Source organism: Calliphora vicina, chromosome 5 (assembly GCF_958450345.1).
Source record: "Calliphora vicina chromosome 5, idCalVici1.1, whole genome shotgun sequence".
In the NCBI taxonomy this organism is placed as follows: Eukaryota; Metazoa; Arthropoda; class Insecta; order Diptera; family Calliphoridae; genus Calliphora; species Calliphora vicina.
The window spans coordinates 100,918,685-100,943,229 of NC_088784.1; the positions used below are offsets into that span (position 1 = coordinate 100,918,685).

The window sequence follows — 24,545 nt, forward strand, 5'->3', positions numbered from 1 at the left end:
AAAAAAACATTTCTTTGGTTTTATGTTTATATTTGTTGCTGTAAGATGTCAATAAAAGAAATCAAACAAATATAAGAAATGGCATGTGCATCAGCAGGTCTTTGAAAACATATGTTTGAAGATATGAATGCACTGCTAAGAATGTAATATTAGAATACCATCTGCCACTTAAACAGAATTATCGTTCATAATCGTTCTGAACCCAAGACAGATGTTTTTTCAACATTATTTTCCTTCCAAAAATGATGATGGACGTACGTGCCTGAATGAAAAGTATTTTGCTTTAAAATTTATTTGAGAAAAATAAGAATGCAGCAAGCAGCAGTAATTAATTTTATGTGGGTCACAAAACAATTGATCTATTAATTCGCTTTCTAAAGGCCTTGTCGTAATCTGATGTATGTGTGTTTAAACTTTAAAGACAAAGCAAAATCTCATAAATATTTTCTAACAAAAGTACAAAAGAGTATAGATAGAATACATTAAATACTTTACTTCACTTCACTTAAAAAGCAGACAACAAAACAGATGGCGGGATTTGATGGAACATCAACTATAACTGTAAGTACGAGTACGAGTACTCCACTCTTTTGTACTGATTACCACGGATAATGTAAATGGGGTAAATGCATTTTACCATTAAGGCACGTTTTTTACTTCAATATTAATTAAAACGAAACCAGAAATTGCAATTAATGATTTTTAAAAGGATTTCTTAACATTTTTGTAAAGTAAAGCCCTCGTTTTTTTTTTTTTGAAAAATGTTATGCTATGATAATTTTACATGAAAACTGATGTTTTTTTTGGAAGCCATCATGTTTAGGTTGTACTGAGGTTCTTGTTAACATGTTTTAATGAAACCCGTATTATGAAATTATTTTAAAAAACACAATATTATAGTGTTGATTTTGTGTTTTACCTTCAAAATAATATGATTTACAAAAAACTGATAACAAAAAAAAACTACATACAATGTAGTGTAAACTGAAATTGTAACAACCTGACCAGCAGCAATTAAATGCAAATTATGGCTTAAAGGCCTTTAACATTGTTAAAACAGTTTAACAGAATGAATACTAACAAAAATTTCACTACTATTACATTTTATGCTGTTTTTTATTTTTATTTTTTAATATTTTCTCTGTGTTTTTTTTTTGGTTTAAAACATCGAGACTTTCATTTCAAATCAAATCACTTAAAGCCAAAGCACGATCAAAACATTTAAAAATCATTTGATGTTTTCATATCAGATTCCTGTGTGTTTGACTGTCCGTCCGTCTGTCTATGTTGTCGTCTATAAGTATGTTTGTACTTTCAAAATTAATGTAAAACAATTGTTTTATGTGTGTTTTTTTTTATTTTACAAATTTTACTTAAAACTTTCTTTCAAATCATCATTTTTAATAGCTAAATAAAATTATGGTTTATATTATAACAGTTAAATGTCAAAATTTACACACCCTTTTGATAGCACAGCAATAATAATGTGACATTTAAGAGATCATCAAGTTTAAGGAGTACTAAAAGAGACTACTGTAGAAAAACGAAATGATTATTTGTGAGAGTAAATGTGAGAGTATGATTTTGTAGTAATGATGGCGGATAACAGAGATGCCAATAATTTATGGCCAAAAGTAGAAAGCGCTAAAAATATTGAATATTGTTTTCAAATTATATAATTTGTTAGTGTTATTTTAACGGGCCCTAAAAGAGGACATCAAACATAAAAAACATCAAAAATTATATTTAACAATTTTTTTAATCTACATGATAAATTCTCTTTTTAGATCCTTCACCATGAGTGGTAAGATCAGTATACAGTAAACAATACAATGGAAACTTTTTTGAAAACTATATTTCGTCAAAACAAAACAATTGAATTAAAATTCACTAGGGTTTCTATTATTGGGCGTATGTTTTAAAAATGCGGGATATTTTTTAAACTCTTAGCTTTTATTTTTAAACATTTATGCAATATAAATTTATTCAAAGTCTTGGCCACTGTTAGCTATGAACTTTTCCCATCTTTCTGGCAACATATGGATTCCGAATCAAAAGAACTGCTCATTTTTAGAAGGCAAGAACGAATAAAGCCAATATCGGATACTCTGTTCCAAAGTGAAGCGAATCCCAGAGAGAGCGTCCTGCATCGATTAAAACAAATAGTAGTCGGACAGTGCAAAGTCTGGACTATAAAGCGGATGAGTCAAAACTTCCCAACCACTTCATTTTAAATACTTTTTAACAGGTATTGCATCATATGGCCTAGCGCTGTCCCAAATGAATCAGTTGAGTTCGGTACAGGTTCCCTGTGATGGTCTGGACAGATTTTAGCAGCTCATAATAGATAGGACCCTTTTGCTACCACCAAAAACAGGGCATTACCTTACCGCCATGGATATTTGGCTTTGGTGTCGATTCGGCTGGTTGATTGGGCTTCATGTACGATCTCTTACGCTTTGGGTTATCGTAATGGATCCATTTTTCATCGCAAGTAATGATTCGGCGCAACCATGATTTTCTTTAATGGCGTTCAAGCAGTATTTCAGACATGTAAAATCGTCTATCAAGGTCTCTCAACTTCAATTCGTATTGTACCCATTTTCCTTGCTTTTGGATGAATAGTGCTGCTCGCAAAGGTTTTGAAATTTGCTGCTTGAGTAGCTCCCAATGATTTTGAAAGCTCTTGTTGAGTTTTACAACAATCTTCATGGAGTAATACTTCCAATTATTGGTCTTCAAACTTTTTTTGACTGACCTGTACGATCTTTGTCTTTCGTGTCAAAATCTCCACATCACAATCCATCTCTCGCACGTTGAAATCGATGAAACACATTCACCATAAGCTTTGGTGAGCTATCGGTGTGCTTCAGCGACACTTTTTTTTCAAATTAAAAAAGTAAAGCAAAACATCCCGCATATGACGCTGTGTTGGCACAAAATTCGACATTTTCGAAGCAAAAAAACTTTGTTATTTTCACATTAATGTTCAAAAACTAAGTGAGAATAAATTACGGATATGTACCACCCTTCAAAATGACATATAATTTATAAGATACGCCATCTATTGTAAAAAAATTGTTTTTTTTCGTAAAAATTTAAAAATATCTCGAAAATTGAGCATACGATTTTAAAATTGTTTCCATATTTGTATGCAGCGTTCCGAAAATTAAATAAAAAAGATGTTATGCATGAGAAGTCCCTTTTGGCTGTCTGGAAATCAATGTTTCCTCGTAAAATTCTGTAATATATAAAACAAATATTGAAGTGAAATTCATAACAATGACACTAAACACCTGTTGAATTATCGTTTACAAAATCTTTTAACAAAAAACCACAAAGAAAACCCAACGGTTTTTTGTAAATAATATTTGGCAACACCTTTTGTCATTCACTGAGAATGACATTCTAAAAGCAATTTCCTGTCATTCACTAAGAAAGATAGTCTTCTTCTAGATTGTATGACATTCACATTAAATTAGAATTCAAACAATTATTTCACAAATTTATAACATTTCTTGTGGGTCATTTGTTTTATTTTTAATTTAACTAAATGCCATTTGCTAAAATTCCCTTAGACACACAACTCTAAATGACCCAAATAAGTTGTTAGTTTGTATTACATAGGAATGTACTTACAAATAACATGTGATAAAAAGTAATAAAAAGAAAAAAGTATCAAGTATATTTATTATACTCTTATAAATATTTAAACATTTCGTGCTAAAATGAGAACAGGCAAACATGTGGTAATGTTTGGCTGAAATTAAATGGAAACCTCAATTAGCTAAAACTAAATAGAGGTTTGTTGTTATTTTGGCTCTGGTCCTGGGGTTGTTTTTTAAACAAAACAACATGAAATGAGATGACATCATTGAAACATTAAACGAAACAAAATGGGGACATGGAATAAACAAAAAAAACTATAAAAAAGAATAAGAAAAATTAATGAATGACCTGATTTGTATTTAAACAAACTAAAAATCATGTGTAAAATTCTGTCACACATTAATATTGATTGAGTATTTTTGGTGGGTTTCTTTTACTTTTCAATACCTGTTAGAACAATGACATTTCAACTGACAGCCAGTTAAAGAATTTGTTGTTATTGTTTTTTGCTACTTCATATAAATGCAAAATAATATTATTAAATTTATTTTTTTTCCATAAAAAAAAACATTCGTTGCGGTCCATGCAGAAATCACTCATGTGTAACGTTTTGGAATTTTTACGTAAACTTGAACTTCGTGGCTTTGGGGTTTTGCATTTGTTGCTGCTGCTGCTGATGATGGTTGATTGTTGTTACTCAAAATGAAAAACATATCCATAGGTACATACTACACTTTGGAATGCAAAAATGCATTATCATAAAAGAAAGACATCAAAAAAGATAAAATAAAATATGAAAAAAAATACTTTATAATTTTGAAAGGGAAACAAAGGAAATTGAATATCTGAAATTGAAACTGCCATCAAGAGGGGAACTTAACACCTGTTAAGCATAAGAAATTGTCTTGATGTATTTCAAAACAAACAATAAAAAATAACTTTTTATCAAGTAGCCAGAATAAACTGAAATACATATTTCGCAATATATCTTAAAGATGACGTTTTTCACAAATAAATAATATTTTATTTTGTTGATGTTCTTGTTACTGAATTTTTAATTCTAATGAGGAAAATGTTCAGTCTGTCTATTTATAAAAATGATGGCATTTATTTTTGCTATACCCTACAGCATAAATAGAGGGTGATTTTGTTTTTGTTAGGTGGTATGTAACTTACATCATATTCAGTTTTTGAAAAAACACCTTTTTTGGGAAAGACAAACCAGCCGATAATATCTGGTATGTTTAAGAATTGCGAACATATGAATACGGAAATAATAAATGATTTAAGAGCTTTATTGAAGCCAAAAACTATTTTACTACTCCAAAACAAGATAATTTAATAGCAAGAGAGTTTAATATAATCCAGAATTGGAAATTAGTGCAAGAACTGTTTCAGACGACATTGTCTTTAATGATTAATTTATGACATTTCTGATATCAAACACAATTGATTACAAGATGAGCGACATTGTCTTGAATGTGGTGTTCTGTCAACTTATAATCGAACTTTTGAAGCGATATTTGTCCGTTGACAAACCTTTTATTTCTTAAAAAACTGAAATAATGTAATAGTGTTCTCTTTTCAGTGGAATATGCACCATCAAATTTCAATGGTAAAAAAGGTGGTTTATTGAATTTTGTTGCGCCCAGTTGAGGTTCCTACAGCCGAAACAATTGAAACGATTTTGTGTTAGCCGATCTCAGATTGAAATTGCGAGAGATTGTGGAAGCCATAGTCATTTCACATGGCACAGTGGGGCAGAATCAACATTTTTTGGAAACAAATCTGGCTACAGGGGGAGGCTCAAAGCAGGGTACATGTAAAATTTTTAAACATTTTTTTGTTTCCCATCCGTTTTCAAAGATTTTTTATTATTAGAAAGCGCTCGGCTAGGTCTTATAGTCATTTTAAAATATTGCCATACCTTAGTCCGCTTTTCTAAAAATATAGGTCGTTCTTTTGCAACGAATAGACTCGAATCATTTCTGTTAGTTAGACAACTAAATTATTAATAATATACAAAAGATTTCAGAGCTATATCAATTATGGATCCAAAAATAAACGATTTTCAATTTAAAAATTCAAAAAATAACAGATTTTTGCTGTTTTTTGGTCAAAAAGGTGACTTAACTCTTTTTTTAATAACAAAAAATCTTCTTTAACAACATATAACAATTTTATGTTTTTCTGTAAGGCATCTTTATGTAGAACATTTTGGTATAAAAAATATGTCCTATTTTTCAAATATGTCGCCCCTACGCTTTTCGGAATTTGACCTATTTTTTATCAAAATTTCAACTTTAGGACACATGTTCTAAAATCCCAAAGCTGGGATCAGAAAACGGAAAGCTGCTTTAGAGACCTTGATGTGTTGCCTATTTATCCCCAAAGTATTTTCCCAGCCTCAGAGGAAATGTGGACCCTATGAGCAAAATTGTAAAAAATTCCATTTTTGGGATTTTCGCTCAAATCTTTAGGAATTCGCGGGATTCCCTCTGATCGGGATTCCCTTTAGAATGACTAATTGAAATAACGTTGAAAATTTCAGTTTCTAAAATTTATATCAAAATTTTAATAGGATTGCAAATATAAGGAAAAATTTGATCCACATTTATTCCGAACTAATTTTTTTTGTTGAGATATGTTAATTTTTGGTTTTACAAACAAATTTTCAAGTCAATATCTCAATTAGATTAAAAAAATATGCCACTTTAAAACGAAGTCCTTCAAAAATAGTTGTAAAGTTCTTTGAATTATCTATCATTAGATATCCACATTGTCTATATTGACTTAGTAATCCAGATATATATTAAAAATAGGTAAAAAATCGAGGTTGTTGTGGTTTTTTCCTTATATTCAATTTCTTCCATTATTCATTAAAGACATAATAATCTGTTTAAATTTCGAAAATTATTACGATATTTTTATGAATTAGTTATGTAAACTAATTTGTTAATATCTATATTTATAGGTGCACTAATCTGTTTTTCAATTCTATAAAACTGTTTATTAAATTTTCCTAACAATACAAATTTTATAAATAATCATTAAATATGGCATATACTTTAGTGTAAACAAAATTCGTTAAAACCGTTTTATTTTTAAATTTTAATTTATTTGAAATTTTTATTAAAACCCAAAATTACCTTAATTGATTGAAACAATCAAAAATTTTAGGCATGTTTTTAGTTATTTTGAAAATAATTCCAATTTCTATGGCATTAACAACATGTGTTTCATATATTTTGGCGATTTTCTGTTTGTATTATTTTAGCGTGTCTTCATTTTTAGATCATTAGACACAAAACACTCCACTCTCTTTATTTTAATAGCAAAATTTTAATTGTTATTATTTTATTGTGTTTATAATAAGTATTTATATATTTTTCCTTAGATTTTCTACGCCACTTGGCGCTTTTTTTCTATTATTTTTTTTTTGTATTTTTCTTTTAATATAATTATTATTATCAATTATTATGATTGTTGTGTTTAGTTTACAATAAAAGTTTTTTTTTCCCCCAATATTTATAGAAATTATATACAATACAAAAAACGTTGTTTATTAATAACGCAAACACACAACACCGCTTGAACTGATCAACGAATTTTGATAATTTACACGCGATCAACGCCACCACCAATACACGATATTGCAAACAACTGTTGAAGATTTATGAAAAAAAAACAAAATAAAATCTAAATAAAAAAAAGCACTAAAATAATTTGCGTGAAAATCGAATATATTTTTTTTGGCATGCCTTTTATTTTCATCATTTTTATAAATTTTTGCGTCTTTTGCTCTCTGGGGGTGATGCGATTGATGTGTTGTTTTTTTTGGTTTTGTCTCGTTTAAAATTTATTTGGCGCTGCTGCTGTGGTTGGTGGTCAATGTTAATATTTGTTGTTGAGTTTTTGTTTTATTTTTTTTAGACAATTTTATGTATTATTTAAAGAAAATTAGAGATTAAATGAATAATACTCTTGCTTACAGTTTTAATGGCTAATTTATTTATGACAATTATTATTTCGTTTAAGATTTATTAGGCAGACATGTTATTGTTTTTTGACGCTTTATGAAAATATTTATAAATTGAAGTGCCGCGTTGAAATTCTATACTAAGAATTCAACAACAATACATACAATTTTATAATACTAAATATTTAAATAAAAAAGAAATGATGAGAACTTTCGTTGTCCCTTAATATTTAAAATAATTTAAACATTTGTTGAAATTAATTTTAAATTTCTTTAGTTTCTTATTAAAAAATGTACTTGAAATAGTTTTAGCAACTAATTTTCCCTTTTTAACAGCTTATTTATAATAATCAAAGCGGCTCTATATCGTTTTACTAAAATTTAGCGACTTTCTTAGCATCTTCGTTTATTTCTTAGCGTATTTAGTTCTACAAATTTGGCAACACCACACAATTGCTCTCATTACAATGAATGACAACAACAAACATCATGTAATAAAATAACAATTATTAACGGTATTTTAAAATGTGAGTAATTTGCATGATGATGCCAGAGTGTGTGTGTGTTTCTGTGAGTTCTCAATGTAAACAAAATGGCGGCTTAAGTATTTAAGCAATAATTTACAAATTTAACAAAATTTTCTTTGGAATTTAAAGCAAATTAAAATATTCTTAATGCAAGTGCTACTTTAAAATAAATTAGTTCTTATTTTTCTTAACATTTACTATTAAACTCTTAATTTATTCTCTATTTAATTTGTAAAATAATTTTAATAGTTTAGTTTTCTTATTTTAAAAGTTATTAAACTTTTTATTATTACTAACAATTTATATCAATTTAATAGTTTTAAACTTTAAAAATATTAATAATTTATGTGGTTTATGCTATTTAAACCACAATTCCATTAAAACTCAAACACGCAAAATTTAGTTTTTTTTCAGTTTCTGCTCAAAACTCATTGAAAAGACACATAAAATAAACATTTTAATTAAGGAAAATTTGTTGCAAATATAAACTTGTTAATAAAGAAATTCTTCAAAAATTATTTGATTTAAAGGCGCCAAAATGTAATCAATCTTAATTTTCACTTTCTCAAAATAAAATAATAAATTTATTAAACTGTTTGTGTTTTAAAACTTTCAATAATTGTTGTATTTAAATCTTAAGGAATAGTTTTTATTAAAATAGTTTTAAGAATAAATAAGAGTCATGACATCAATCTTAATTGAAATATGTACTTAATAATTGAGTTGACAGTTTAAGCAAGCAATTGAATTGGTTATTGATAGTTAGTAACCGGATATACATAAATGAAAGGCTACCAAGCAGAAATAACTTTTAGGAAACTTCTGGATCTATTGGTTGTGTGACTTAAATATGTGGAATTTTTTTTAAATTTTTTACTTTTAATTTGAATCATTTGTACAACAAAAATGTATTCAAAGTATTGGCCATTGTTAGCTCTGACCTTTTTCAATCTTTCTGGCAACATATGGATTCCGAACCAAAAGAACTGCTCATCTTTTGAACGAATCAAGCCAATATCGGATACTCTGTTCCAATGAGAAGAGTATCCCAGAGAGAGCGTTCTGCACCGATCGAAATAAATAGTAGTCGGACGGGGCATGGTCTAGACGATAAAACGGGTGAGGCAAAACTTCACCACCACTTCATTCTAAATATTTTTTAACAGGTATTGCAACATGTTACCGAGCATTGTCATGATGGAATATTAATTACGGTTTCATGTCTGGCCGCATATTCTGGGCGTTTTTCTGCAAATGCTCGCTTCAAACGAATCAGTTGCATTCGGTACAGGTTCCCTGCGAAGGTCTTGCCAGATTTCAACACCTCATAATAGATATTGCCTTTTTGCTCCCACCAAATACAAAGAATTACCTTAGAGCAATGCATATTTCGCTTTGGTATCGATTGGGCTGGTTGGCCAGTCTTCACATACGATCTGTTAATGTTTCCATTCTTCATATAGTGAAATGTTTCGGTGCAAAAATTATTTTCTTTTATAGCGTTCAAGCATCATTTCGGATATGCAAACTCGTCTTTCAAGGTCTCTCGGCTTCAATTCGTATGGTAACCAAGTTCCCAGCTTTTGAATGAATTCTGCTGCTCGCAAACGTTTTGAAATTACTGCTTGAGTAGCTCCCAATTATTTTGAAAGCTCTTGTTGAGTTTGACAACAATCTTCATGGAGTAATGATTCCAATTTTTCGACTTAAATTTTTTTTGTCTTGCGTGTCAAAATCACCACTTCTGAACCGCTCAAACCATGTCTCTCCCGTTGAAGCCGATGAAATACATTCATCATAATCTTCGGTGAGCAATTGCTGTGCTTCATTGGTACTTTTTTTCAAATTAAAGAAGTAAAGCAAAACTTCCCGCACAAAATTCGACATGTTCGAAGCAAAAAAAACTTTGTTGTTTACACTCTAATGTTAAATAACTAAGTGAGAATAAATGACAGATATGTTACCTTCAAAATTACATATAAGTTTATTAAAAACTAATACAGCGTACAAAGATACGTTATCTATAATAATATAATAACGATTTATCCCAAGAACCAGAGTTAATTCCAAAACTTTAAGTTAGAACTTCATTATGACAAGTAAATAAATTGGTAGGGCACAAAAAGACACTGTTTATTATATATTTATTTTTTAAATTTAGTTTTTCCTTAAAATTTAAAAATAAATTAAAACAATTTAAACAAATGTGTTTAAAATAGCATTAGTTTCACTATTTAAAACAAATTATAGTTTATGTATAAAGTGGACAACTGCCCGGCTAGCTCAGTCGGTAGAGCATGAGACTCTTAATCTCAGGGTCGTGGGTTCGAGCCCCACGTTGGGCGATGTAATTTTTTTTTTAACATTTTTTATTAACTAAACTTTCAAAATATTAAATATCATTTAACAACACCTCGAATTTAATTGTTTTCATAACACAAACACAGCTTTGGCAGTTTTTTTTTATTCTGTTGTGGAATTCAGCTCATATGTGGCAATAGAGATCATTTTTCTTAATGTCAATATATTGTACAACTTGTAGGACAGACATACTTGTAATAAACAACACATGGCAACAGCAAAACATGTTGTGGGCCCCAGCCACACGAGACAAAAATCATCAAGATCATTTTGATTTATGCTCTACTTAAATACATGTTTAAAATACTCTAAAAAAAATACAATTTATATGAAAAATCTTTTAAAATGCTATAAAAGGAAAATATTTTTCAAAAATGAACGAAAAAAAGTACCTTGACTTTAATTTCACCTTTTATTGTGTGCTGTTGTGCAGCTTCTTAAACAAGTCAATGGACTTTTCAACGAAAAATTCAAACAAAATTATAATAATGGGTGGAGTACATTTACAAATATTCATATCAAACTACATATGTATGTATTTGAAATCTTAAAGGAAAAAAACTTAAAATTTTGTTTTGTTTTTAGTTTTATTTATCTGGTTGCTAGTCTAGACAAGCTAAGGTTAAAACACAAAAATGGTTTTGTTTTCATACAAAAAAAAAAATTAAAAAAATCAAAAAATGTAATATCAATTATTGTGATGTTGAATTTGCCAGCAACACTCAATAGCAGAGTCCGAACGAATATTCAGATTAGGCTAGAAATCGGCATAATACCAGTATTCGGCCAAACATGGTATTCGTTCCAAAACCGAAACTTTTATAAAGGAAAACCATAGATTTTGTAATGTTAAGTTTTGAATATAATTAATAGAATACAAAAACTTACATATATTTTATTGTAAAATATATAAGAAGTCTGAAAAAAACTGTTGCCTGGAAAAAAGTTTCTAAGTTTTTTAGGAATTTCAAACAACTTTCGAACATTTTCGGTTTATTTCGGATTATGCCGAATATTAGGTTAGATATGGTGTCGCCCTGAAAAAAAAACCGGTTTCGGTGGGACTCTTCTCAATAGGCGTTACTTTAGTTGGGTGACTGAATAACTAACAGACTGACTGACAGCAGCACCATGTTTACCAAATCAACACTCGTCTCTCTCTCTCTGTGGTCATCAATCAATGACTTCTTTGGACACTCACTCATACAATACAATAAACAAAACAAAAAACAATTGCATATTTACAATATTTAATGCAAAAGCGTATAAAATGCAAATTTATTAAACACAAAAGAAGAAAAAAACACAGATATAAGAAAGAACTTTTAAAAACTACAACGCAAAAAGAGCAAAGCACCGGCCAAACCATAGCTAGGCAACAACAGTCAGTCAGTATACATTTATAGTACATAATGTAGAATTCTGAAATTGCATTTTTTTCATACTTTACATATAAAAGGAAACGTGATTCTATTGTCAGTGGAATATATATAGAGATGGTTTAAAATGTTGAGATTTTAGTACTTTTAATAACAATTTGTGTGTTTAAAACTCTGTTATAATATTGAAATAGTACTACTATTTTGATATTTTAGTACCTTTTTCCCAAAGGTACAGTATTTTTTGTTATTAAGACTTACCCCCTATCTATACCTGATAAATTTTTATCATGATAAATGTCAAAATCTTTGTCAAGATAAAAAATTATCAGGTATAGTCTCCATTTATTAGTATTATTGCTTCGTTATGACAAAATTGTTAGTGCTTTTGCTTAGACAACAAACGTCATTAATTGTTATGATAAATATTTGTCAAGTATAGACAGGGGGTTAGAAATATAAATTGAAAATAAAATTATTACAAATGTACTTTTTTGTGGTACTTTTTACAAAAATATTCTAATAGCAATAATTTGATAGATCCAGATCTTGAAAGATGCCTGTACCAAGATATCTTAGTCCGCGATGCTGATAATGCTTCGTCCAAACAAACATGAGTCCATTCTAACATGAGTGTGTCCACTCGTACAAAGCCCAGTAAGTATGTATACCTATAAAAAAATCTAATCGAATTCATACCAAGATCCTGGAAAGTCTTGCTTCTTTCACGTACCAGACTATTTTGAATCGTAGTTGCGACTCACTTTACTCCCATTTTATGGGATATGAATGAGTCACAGTTTCGTACAATCCGTTTGATGCGCATTCGTTAGCATTTTGAATTAATGAATTCAATTTTAGCTTAATTCAGAATTATATTAGTTGTATAACTTCAAAATGCGGGATTTACAATAGATCGCGTAGCTTTTGAACGCGGTTTTTGTTTTTAATAACTTATATGTCATTTTGAAGGGTAAATATCTGTCATTTATTCTCACTTAGTTATTGACATTAGCTGCGAAAATGTGGACTTTATTACCAACGAATCGTCATATGCGGGAGTTTAGCTATACTTCTTTAATTTTGAACTGTCACTGAAGCACACCGATTTCTCACCAAAGCTTATGTTGAATGTGTTCCATCTGTTTCAAAGTGCGAGATATGGTTTGTTCGGTTCAGAAGTGGTGACACGGAAGGCAAAGATCGCCAAGCCAGCCAAAAAAGTTTGAAGACCAAAAATTTAAGGCATTATTCCTGAAGATTGTTGTAAAACTCAACAAGAGCTTGCAAAATCATTGGGAGCTATTCAAGCAGCAATTTCAAAACGTTTGAAAGCAGCCGGAATCATCCAAAAGCAGGGAAATTGAGTACCATACGAATTGAAGCCGAGAGACCTTGAAATACGATTTTGCATGTTCGGGATAATGATTGAACGCTATAAAAAAAAAAGTTTGCACTGAATCATTACTTGCGATGAAAAATGGACCCATTACGATAACCTGAAGCGTAAGAGATCGTAAGTGATGCCCGGAAAACCAGCCGAATCGACACCAAAGCCAAATATCCATGGCGCTAAGGTAATTCTCTATATTTGGTAGGAGCAAAAGGACCAGATCATCACAGGGCACCTGTACCGAATGCAACTGTTTCATTTAAAGCTAGCATTTGCCGAAAAACCGCTTAATAAGTATTTAGAACGAAATGGTTGTGAAGTTTTGCCTGGCTCTCTTTATAATCCAGACCATGCCCCGTCCAACTACTTTTTGTTTCGATCGATGTAGAACGTTCTCTCTAGGATACACTTCACTTTGGAAATTGGCTTGATTCGTTATTGGACTCAAATGATGAGCAATTCATCGATGGGCCGGCCGACTGTTTTATCGCAAAATTGTGTTCAGCGATGAGACTAATTTTTGGCTTAACGAATTTGTCAATAAACAAAATTGCTGCATATGGAGGAAGACAAATCTACAACAGATCCTACAGACTCGATTACCTCGAAAATACAACGTTTGACCTTATTTCATCAAAAAAAGAAGCCGGAGCTTGCGTTACGGTCAATGGAGATCGTTACAGCCGCATGATCATTGATTTTTTGTTTGAAAATATAGATGATATTGATCCGGGCTAGATGTGGTGTCAACAGGATGGCGCTACGTGATAAAATTTGGCGATAACTTGATTTCGAGAAATGGACTTCCAAAATCGTGTGATAATTTCCTGTGGCGCCAAGTGAAGTCACTGGTTTATGCTGATAAACCAGCAACAATTGACGCCTTGGAAGCCAATATTGTTCGTGTTATTCATGACACTGTGTTGTCACTCATTGTATGTATCAAAATCAAAATAGACTAATGATTCCCATGCCGCAAGCAGAGCAGCTTTAACAGTTAATATATTATAAACTGTTAAAGCTGCTAACATCAACATTGAAGCTACTAAAAGCTCTACAAATAGAACATTCTAGTTTTGTCCGTTAGATAATTCATAAAACTACTAGAAGATGTCACTGTGTATATAAATAGTAACAGCAAGTTGCAGACCAGTCAGTGTATTTTAGGCGCTGTTAGACTTAATATCAACTGTATTATCTACCAGTGTGTTTTTAAAGTGTGTGTATTAAATTGTTGTGTACATTTAAATAAATAAAGAGTTGTTACAAATTTTAAACTGCTGATGGCTTTTATTTGCAATTCAAAAGAATACGGCTTATTTAAAGGAAATAAACCACCATTTTTAAAAGGTAAAAACGTAACAATATACTTTGGTGAAGGGTATATAAGATTCCGAATATAGCTCTCTTACTTGTGTATTTTAAAGAAGTATTTTAATATATTTTTTAAACATATTGGTACTTTTTTAACATGCAATTTTATAAATAAAATGTAATTGTAAGTGAAACTTTTTTTAAAATAGTTTTAAGCTAAGGAAATAATTACAATTGGTTGTGTATTCAAATATACATTAAGAAAGTACTTTTTCAATAAATTTAATACTTTTAAATATTTAATACTTTTTGGAAAACTGGTACTACAATTTTATAATTAAAGTAACATTTTATAACCATTTTAATATAAAAAACTTTTAAAATTAAGTACTTTTTTGCTTCTCCCTTGGCATAACAGCACAAAAGTACCAAATCAAGGAATATTTTTAGTACCTAGCTGATTGATCTGACTGTTCTTTAGATGTTTCTACTGTAAAGTGGACGACGTTTATATTTGTTGCTGGCTGCGTGTGTGTATTTTAGCTTTCAATCATTCTTCAATATATTCAAGGTCATTTTAATATCGTTCCAATTGGGGATGTGTGTGTGTGTGTTTGTGTGTTGTGAATGTAAAATTTATTTATTGCAATTTATAGCCACTGTTGGCCATGGTAATACACTCTCGTACCAGCAAAATGTAATGGAAATTCATTGCACTAAAACATAGACGTAGGCAAAGGCAAACGAAGTTAAGAAACAAAGGTAAATGAAAAAAAATGCGGCAGCTTTTACAAACCAATAAACAACATCAGCAACATCATGATTATCAAGACGAAAACTTAGATAGAGTGAGTTTGTTGGGATGGTGTTGATGATAATGATAACAATGATGATGATGGTGAATACTTATAACTAAAGATCCTCATGATGATCGTCATGGGTTTTCTTTTGAGCTGCATTTTCTTGCATTGTGGCTTTGTGTCTTGAATGCCTGGTGTCATTACCATCTTTGGAGGGTTTCAGAGCCACAGTTTTTGCCTTGCAAACAAATCAACAACAATGTGTATGAATGGATGGTTGGTTGATGGACAGACTGCCAGAAAGCCAGCCAGTGTTTTTTCTGCTAACATGGAAGTCATCATTAGTGGTTTAAGTGAAGACTCTTATGCACGCACACCCCATTCCATACATACTCTAAGAAGTTGTAAATAAAAGACACAAAAATAATTTTATGCCTGGATACACACTTTACTACAATACAATACAATACAATGCTTTCCTTCTACTTGTTTCTTTCACTCTACCCAGAGCTACAAAGTTTTGTTGCCAAACCCAACACAATAAAATACATTGCAACCATGTAGCCCAGCCAAACTTATGCGTCATTTCCTACGGGAATCGATTTAAATGTTTTTGCTCTTTGTTCCCAGCCTGAACAATAGTTTGAATTGCAAACAATTGTTTTTCTTCTTTCTATCTTTTTGTTTCCTACCTAAATTGTAATTTTTGGTGCATTTTTCTTATGTTTGTGTTTTGTTTTTTTTGGGCCCAAGATCTATAATTTGTTGCAGCCATTATTGCAAGAAAATTGATAGAAGAAATTAAATTCTAATCCCTTTTATTCTTTATCTTATTTTATGTATAAAGAGTTCCCCACCTTTTGCGAATACAAAAAAAGGAAAAGGTTGTTGACCTTAAGTAAAAGAGATACCAACTAGAAATTTATATATCCATACAATGGTTGGCAATACAATAAACTAAAGAATCAGTCGCCTCCATTGAAGCATTTTTAAATTCTCTTCTAACCGCATTTGATAAAGCTTCCTTCGAGGTATAATTTGGAGTCCATACTTTGAGATCTACAATTTCCCATAGGTTTTCTATATTAATGAGATGATAGGTGTGTTTGGGATCAGGGCTTGAGAAGTTGTGATTTTGACATGGAAGACAAACATCGCCAGGTTAGCCAAAGATGTTTGAAGACAGAGAATTGGAAGCATTACTCCATGAAGATTGTTGTCAAACTCAAAAAGAGCATTCAAAATTATTAGGAGCTACTCAAGCAGTAATTTCAAAATGTTTGCAAGCAGCAGAATTCATCGAAAAGCCGGGAAATTGGGTACCATACGAATTAGAGTCGAGAGACCTAAAAATAGGATTTTGCATGTCTGAAATGATGCTTGAACGCTATAAAAGAAAATCATTTTTGCACCGAATCATTACTTGGCATGAAAAATGCATCCATTGCGATATCCTAAACATAAGAGATCTTATGAGAAGCCCGGCCAACCAGCCGAATCGAAACCAAAGTCGCAAAGGAAATTCTCTGTATTTGGTAGGACCAAAAGGGTCCTACCTATTATGAGCTGTTGAAATCTGGCCAGACCATCAAGCGAACCAGACATGAAACCATAATATTCCATCCTGACAACTCTCTGCCACATTTAGAATGAAGTGGTTGGGAAGTTTCGCCCGTCCGACTACATTTTGTTTCGATCGATATAGAACGCTCTTTCTGAGATATGCTTCACTGCATAACAGAGTATCCGAAACTGACTTGATTCGTTCTTGTTCTCAAAAGATGAGCAGTTCTTTTGGCTCGGAATTTTGCATGTCCGAAAAATGCTTGAACGCTATAAAAGAAAATCATGTTTGCGATGAAAAATGGATCCATAATCCGAAGCATAAGAGTTCGTATGTTAAGTCCGTCTAACCAGCTGAATCGACACCAAAGCCAAATATCCATGGCGATAAGGTAATTCTCTGTATTTAATGGAACCAAAAGGTTCCTTTCTATTATGAGCTGTTGAAATCTGACCAGACCATCACAGGGAAACTGTAACGAATGCAACTGATTCGTTTAAAGCGAGCATTGGCAAAAAACGACCAGAATATGCGGCCAGACATGATACCGTAATATTCCATCATGGCAACGCTCGGACACATGTTGCAATAACTGGTAAAAACTATTTAGAATAAAGTGGTTGGGATGTTTTGCCTGACCCGCTTTATAATTCAGACCATGCCCCGTCCGACTACTTTTAGTTTCGATCGATGTAGAACTTTCTCTCTAGGATACACTTCACTTTGAAATACAGTATCCGAAATTGGCTTGATTCGTTATTAGACTCAAAAGATGAGCAATTGTGTTCAGCGATAAGGCTCGTTTTTGGCTAAAGGGTTTGTCAATAAACAAAATTACTGCATATGGAGGGAGACAAATCTACAGCAGATCCTACTGACTAAATTACCTCGAAAATGCATAGTTTGACCTTATTTCTTCAAAAAAGAAACCGGAGCTATCAATGGAGATCGTTGCAGCCGCATGATCATTGATTTTTTGTTTGAAAATATATATGAAATTGATCCGGGAGAGATGTTGTGTCGCTACGTGTCAAAATTTGGCGATAACTTGATTTCGAGAAATGATTCTCCAAGATCGTGCGATTTGACACCTCTCGATAATTTGCTGTGGGGCCAAGTGAAGTCAATGGTTTATGCAGATAAACCAGCAATAATTTACGCCTTGGAGGCCAATATTGTTCGTGTTATTCATGACATTGTATTGTCACTCACTGTATGTATCAAAATAGACTAATGATTCCCATGCCGCAAGTAAATAAAATTCGGAAGTCATTTTCTTATGGAAAATTAAAAAAAAAAAAAATAGTCATAATTGCAGATATGTGAACATCTCTCTTAACGGTTACAAAACAGGAAATTTGTAAAACATATAAAATCGTATGCTCATAACCTTAAACACACCAGTATGCATCATTTTTCAAACAATCAAACATGTTTAGTTTTGTCTCTGTTAAGGCCGAAAACTAATCGTACATATGTGTAAACCACCATTGTCTCTGAATGGTATGAAATAAATTTGTTCCAAATTATATGCGGATGTGTGTTATATTTGTTAAAGGTTTTCAACAGCTATATAAGTAAATAGAATGAAATATATTTGTTTTAATCTATTAATAATAACACTACGGAAGTTCCCAACCCCCAATAACAAACATTAACACCTTAAAATAACTACAGCTAATTTTTGTTTAAGAAACCTTAAGATATTCTCTAAACTCTAGACAATTAGTAGCACGATCATTTATTATTGTGGGTTGATGGGAACGCACTATATTTTGTTTTATTTATTTATTTTTGTATTTCATTTTCTAAATTTAAACTTCTTTTTGTTTTGCGTTTAAGTTTATTTCAGTTTATTTGGAGTATAAGTATGTATGTATGTTTAAATTTGCTCACGCGATCATTATCTTTTATTTTCTGTGTTTAAAACCAAATTATTTCGAATGAATGACTTTTTGTGACCCAGAAAATCAGTCAGTTTTGTGTTAAAAAAATTAGTTTTAAACAAAATTTTATTGTTTTAAACTTTTGTTTTCTTTTAAATGTGAATCTAATAACAACGAAATTACAAATCTTTATTTTTTTGTTTTTAGTAACCTGTTTTGCTTTTGTTTTAAATTTAAGTTAAAAAAAAAGATTATTTATAATGACTTTGACTGAAATTATTTTGTATTAAATCAAATAATTTACATTAATTTATGACAGGAAAAAAGAAAACAGGGAAAATGTTAAGAAACTTGAAATAATCAAAAGATTTTCTTTAAAGAAAAGTGAGGAAATTAAATTTAATACATTAACATAATTTTAATTATGTTGAGGTACATACAGATATGGCTACTCTTTTAAAGTAAAACTTCCTTTTCTTCATTAGCCCCTGTCTATACCTGATACATTTTTATCATAATACAAATCAAAATGGTTGTCAAGTTTAAAAATTATGAGATTAGTCTCCATTTATTAGTTTTATTGCTTTGTTATGACAAAATTGTTAGTGTTTTTGCTCAGACAACTTTGTCTTGAAAACAAACATCAATAATTGTTATGATACATATTTGTCAAGTATAGTCAGGGGGTTACTGTTGTCCCTAGTTGACACATGAATTGTTTGAAATTTAAAAAATCGCACTTAAATTTGTCTTATTTGGAAACCTTTTGTCAATGTTAAGTTCCTGTCCACACGAAACAAATTCAAGGCTTTCTGCCCTAAAAATGCAACTAAGCATTCAAGTGCCTACATAATACAACTCTGTTGTTAAGCAACCAATGATGCTAATCATTTTAAACTCTTGAACAGCCAGATAAATCTTTTGTATAGATAAAATTAAAAATATTTATAAATAAATAAACATTTGAAATGACCCAAGTTTAAAAATAAATTAATTTATTATTTATATTTATAAAAACCAACTAATTTGAAAAAAGTATTATTAAAAAAATTTCATTTTCTTTATTAAAGAATGATCTCATTTTCTTATTTTAAAGATTAGTCACAATATTAAACAAAAATAGTTGTTAGTTTATTTTTAAGTATTTATAACGTTTTGGACAAAATTGTTTAAGAATCAATTATTTTAAAGGGCGCTACTGAAACCATATTTACTTAAAGATATTTAAAGTTTTAATTTTGCAGGTTTGTGTGGCTTTAAATATAATCAATTAAAATTCTACTTTAATCTGTTAAAAATAATAAAATTCTTTATTTATTTTACTTCTTTATTGATAAACATCAGTGTCACATGTGGTGCTTGATTATTTGTTGATTCATATTCAGTGTTTTATGGAAATTTGCATTTATGCTAATTAAGTTTTTTTCAAATTCCCACGCTTCACTAATATTTAAAAAAAAAAACGTTCTTATTATAGTCTATACAGCAGTAGATTGTCTACCATTTTTTTAACCATATTCAAAAAAACAAATAAAAGAATTCAAAACAATTGAATTGATGACTAAAAAAACAGTTTCAACCTATTTTGAATAATTTCGAATTTATTTGTGATTAAAACCAAACAACAATTTCACGTAATAAATGTAATTTTGAAATTAAATAAAAAAATAACAATAATTATAGTGTAAAAAAATGTAACGGTATATACTTTTTTATATAATCATATGGTGGACTTAAAATATTTTTTAAACACAATAAACTGGAAATTAATTGCAAAAAAAATTGTGGTATGGCCAAAAACTGACAAAAAAAATTCATAAATAATTTGTGATCTGCATTTTAAAATCACAAAACATTCGTTTATTTTCCTTTCACGAACACTTTTTTTGGAATTTTTGGGTGTTATGGAATTTCTTGGAGAAATGTTCTTTTTGTTCTGCTTTTTTTTCAACGTTTCAATTTTTAAATACAAAAAGAAAAAAAAAACGAAATTTATAGTCAATGCCCAGCAGAAATAATTGATATTCTTTAAACGATAACAACATAAACATGATCAATTTTGTTGTTCTTCCAAGTATGTATGGTTATGAAAATGAGTGTACATGAAAAAAAGTAGTATTTTGCTGCATATAACGGTTAATGATACAAGTGACATACTTTTCCAATGAAATTAACAAATAACAACAACAACTACCAAAATAACCAAACAAGAAGAAGAAGAACCTTAAAATATATGTAAACAAAACATAAATAAAAGCAATAACATCAATATAAGACAAGAGCCTAAAGAAGAGCACCACAAGAGTGCGTGAGCAAGTACTTAATATGTAAGAAGAAGAAGCCTTAAAGGAAATACATGTGTGTTGTTGTTGTTATTATTCTGAGTAGATATAACACAGGGCTGTATTTTTAAGCACAGAGCTGGCACTTTAGCATTAATTTTAAATTTAATTAGTTGTAAATTCTTTTGTCAGGGGTTTTTTCTGTTGCAAAATGATTTAATATTGTAATTAAACAGAGTTCCGTTAAGTTTTTATATTTTTTTTAATAATTTTATGACTATATGCTGTCATGATTGTGTATTGTATTTATTTAATAAGTATTTTTTTTTAAATTGCCTGTTAAAACTTGCTGTAATATTTTTTTGTTTGTTATTTTTCGCTGCTGACCACATTTATGAGTAATTTTAGTTTTTTATATTTGTTAGAACTTTTTTTCTCCATATTTATTTATATAATTCTTATTGTAAACTAAAAATAGCCATCTGGTTTAGTACTGACAGAGTTAAGTGATTAAAACTAGTAAATGACAAAAGAAATACATACAAATAAAAACAAATCTAATAGAATTCTGTAAAGTTTTAAAACTTTCAAATTTAAACCAAGGAAAACAACATTTTGCAACAATTCGAATAGAATAAATAAAAGTTTTTAAATTATTTTTATTTGTGTTTTGTAAATAATGGATTTAAAATTTTATTGATGATTTTTAAGAAATTTTGTTAATTGTTTTTAAATTTTTAGCCGCCAACAATTTCTCTTATGTTATAAATGAAAAATATATATATTTCTTCAATTAAATTAGCCATTCTAAATAAAAATTTTATTAATGGTTTAAAGCTTAATTGCTTTAAGCTACAAAAAAATAACATGTGTTTTTTTCCAAAGAAATTTATATTAAGACAACAACATTAATAAAACCATAAAAAAAATTATTGTCACTTTAAAGCGTTTGGCATTTTAAGATATGTATTAGAAAATAACAATAAATTTAATTGTTGGCACTAGAAATTAATAAATTTCAAATCAAAGATAACAACATTTTTATTTGAAATTGATTTTTTTTGTAAATAAACAATTATTAGCCCTGATTTTTTGTGACCTTTAAAATATTTTTAGATTCCCTTAAGAAATTTTTATAATTAATTTTTCAATAACATTTAAGTTTTAATTTACTTTGTTTTGTTTTCAATATTTTGAAAACTCAAAGACCTTTCTTAAATAAACATTTCTATAAACAAATACCACCACCACCATGCTGCTCTGTGTTGGTTATAAAAATAAATTATAAATCACGATCATTGATTGAAAATTATGATATTGGCATCAATTAACACTTTAAGTGGTTTTCTAGAGCAATTTTATTACCAGTGGTTGTTTGTTTGGCTCGTGCTTTTCTTTCGTTTGGATTTTGCAAGAATTTTAGTTGTTAAATTAAAATAAAAATTGTTTCTTTAAATACACTAAGAGAAATAAAATAATTTGGAATTTTCCATAGTTTTACTCATTGTTTCCAAATACAACAATTCTTTTTACCAATTATATATTTCTAAGATAAATTCAAATTTACTAAGTTTTATATTAAAATATAGTCAATTTCAGAGTTTTTATGCTTTAATGTGCGACAATTTGCTAAGGAACGGAAATTTCTTGTTCGGACATGAATTTGTCTCATGTGGACAGGAACCTAACATTAACAAGAGGTGTCCAAACGAGACAAATTCTTATGCGGACAAGAAATTGTTAGCTGAGTAAGAAAATGTATGGCTTGTCAGGATGGGGGCTAAATTAAACTTCCCATAAGCTACTTTATAAGTAAATAGCAACTAGCAGCTAAAAAGAAATGCAAATTTTGCAGAAATATTGAAAATTTTCAAAATTTAAACCAATATTTACATAGGGCCTTTTCGGAAATGCATCACTGCGCTGCATCTGATGCGCAGTACATTCTAAAATGCAAAAGTTGCCAACACTGCAAATATCTTGAGTTCTAAAAAGCAACAGTGAAATAGATAATGCGCAAAAACCCATCAAACAAGCATCACCAAAATGGCTGATGCATCGTCTGCGCATCATGCATCAGCTGGTTTGCATCAGCATCGCAAACTAATCACAGATGCGCATCAAATGCAGTGCAGTGATGCATTTCCGAAAAGGCCCATAATTTTCTTAAGGTATTTAAAAATTTGACAATTTCTTGTCAACACATAAATTTGTCTCGTGTGGACAGGAATATTATGTTAACAAGAGGTGTCCAAACGAGACAAATTCATGTGCGGACAAGAAATTGTTTGCTGAGTAAACAAATTGATGGCTTGTCAAGACGGCTGTAAAGGAAGCTAGTTTATAAGTAAACAGCTAAATTGAAAGGTAAATTTTACAGAAATCATGTTTAAAATATTGAAAATTTTTCAAAATTTAAACCAATTTTACATAATTTTCTAACAATTCTTTAACAATTTCTCTAAGTATTTTTATTTAGCTAAATTTATTTCTTATTTTTTTATTTTTATTACGTTATAAATTGTAAACTGTAAAAATGTAATTAAATGAAAATTTATTAAACATTAAACACTCTATAAAGTTTGTTTCTTTTTTTTTTATTTTTACTACAACAATTAGACCTCCTTATAGAAAGTATTTGAAAATTATTGTATTTAACCTTGATTTTAATTAAATTATAAACATTTTGTTTGATTTTATTTTTATTATTATTGTATTTTACTTTATTTATTTATAACTTTTAAATTGTTATAAACCTGAAAGAATGTGCAATCAATACACAACAAAGTGAAGAAATATTTTCATTATTGAGTTGTTAGCCCTTATATTCGTGTTACAAGTTCTAAACAATTTAATTTTAAAACAAAGCAAAACAAACAGTGGGTATTTACGTGTTTGAAATTTTCAATTTATAAAAAGCTAAAGCAAAATGTTTTAATTTAAATAAAATTAAACAACTTAAACACAGCCTGCATAATTTGGTTTTAAATTGAAACAGTTTCTAACAATTTCTTATCACAATTGTTACCATTTAGATTCTTTGTGGCTAAGTAACCGGGCTCACAGAAGTCAGTTGGTAATTTTAAACTCGTAGCAACGGTAATTCATGTCTTACAGTAATTTACCTTTGGGGTTAGAGATTTTTCGTATATGTACTTTACATTACTAAACTAGGGGGGTTATTAAACTCTATTGTTGTATGTACAATCTCTAAAAATGAGTTTATTTTTTTTAATAATGTACCTTTAAAAACAGTACCCAGCTTAACACCAATAACTACATAATTATGTTGTGTTTAATGTTTGTGTCAAGATTAAGATAAAAAACCCCCAAAAAAAAAATAACGAACAAATTTATTTAACAAATTGAAAATAAAAAGAAAAAGTTTCTTTTATTTATGCCAGTTTTGTATAGAAGAGGTGTTTAAGTGGGTCATTTAAATTTAATGGTT

At 29.6% G+C, this 24,545-nt stretch overlaps 1 protein-coding gene and 1 non-coding gene across 4 annotated transcripts in view; one reads left to right on the forward strand and one right to left on the reverse strand.

The window, feature by feature from the left end:
• Positions 1 to 24,545, reverse strand: part of Shrm (Shroom) — a 135,706-nt gene that overhangs the window by 21,695 nt on the left and 89,466 nt on the right. The window contains exon 1 of one of the 3 annotated variants that reach the window (XM_065513370.1): positions 6,759 to 6,930. The exons of the other annotated variants lie outside the window; for them this stretch is intronic. Within the exon in view, the coding sequence (XP_065369442.1) occupies positions 6,759 to 6,793 (35 nt within the window). The 5' untranslated portion in view covers positions 6,794 to 6,930. Of the gene's footprint in view, positions 1 to 6,758; positions 6,931 to 24,545 lie in introns of those variants that run through there. 3 annotated transcript variants of the gene reach the window in all.
• Positions 10,388 to 10,460, forward strand: TRNAK-CUU (transfer RNA lysine (anticodon CUU)). Its single transcript has one exon. It is a non-coding gene; the product is annotated as a tRNA-Lys (tRNA).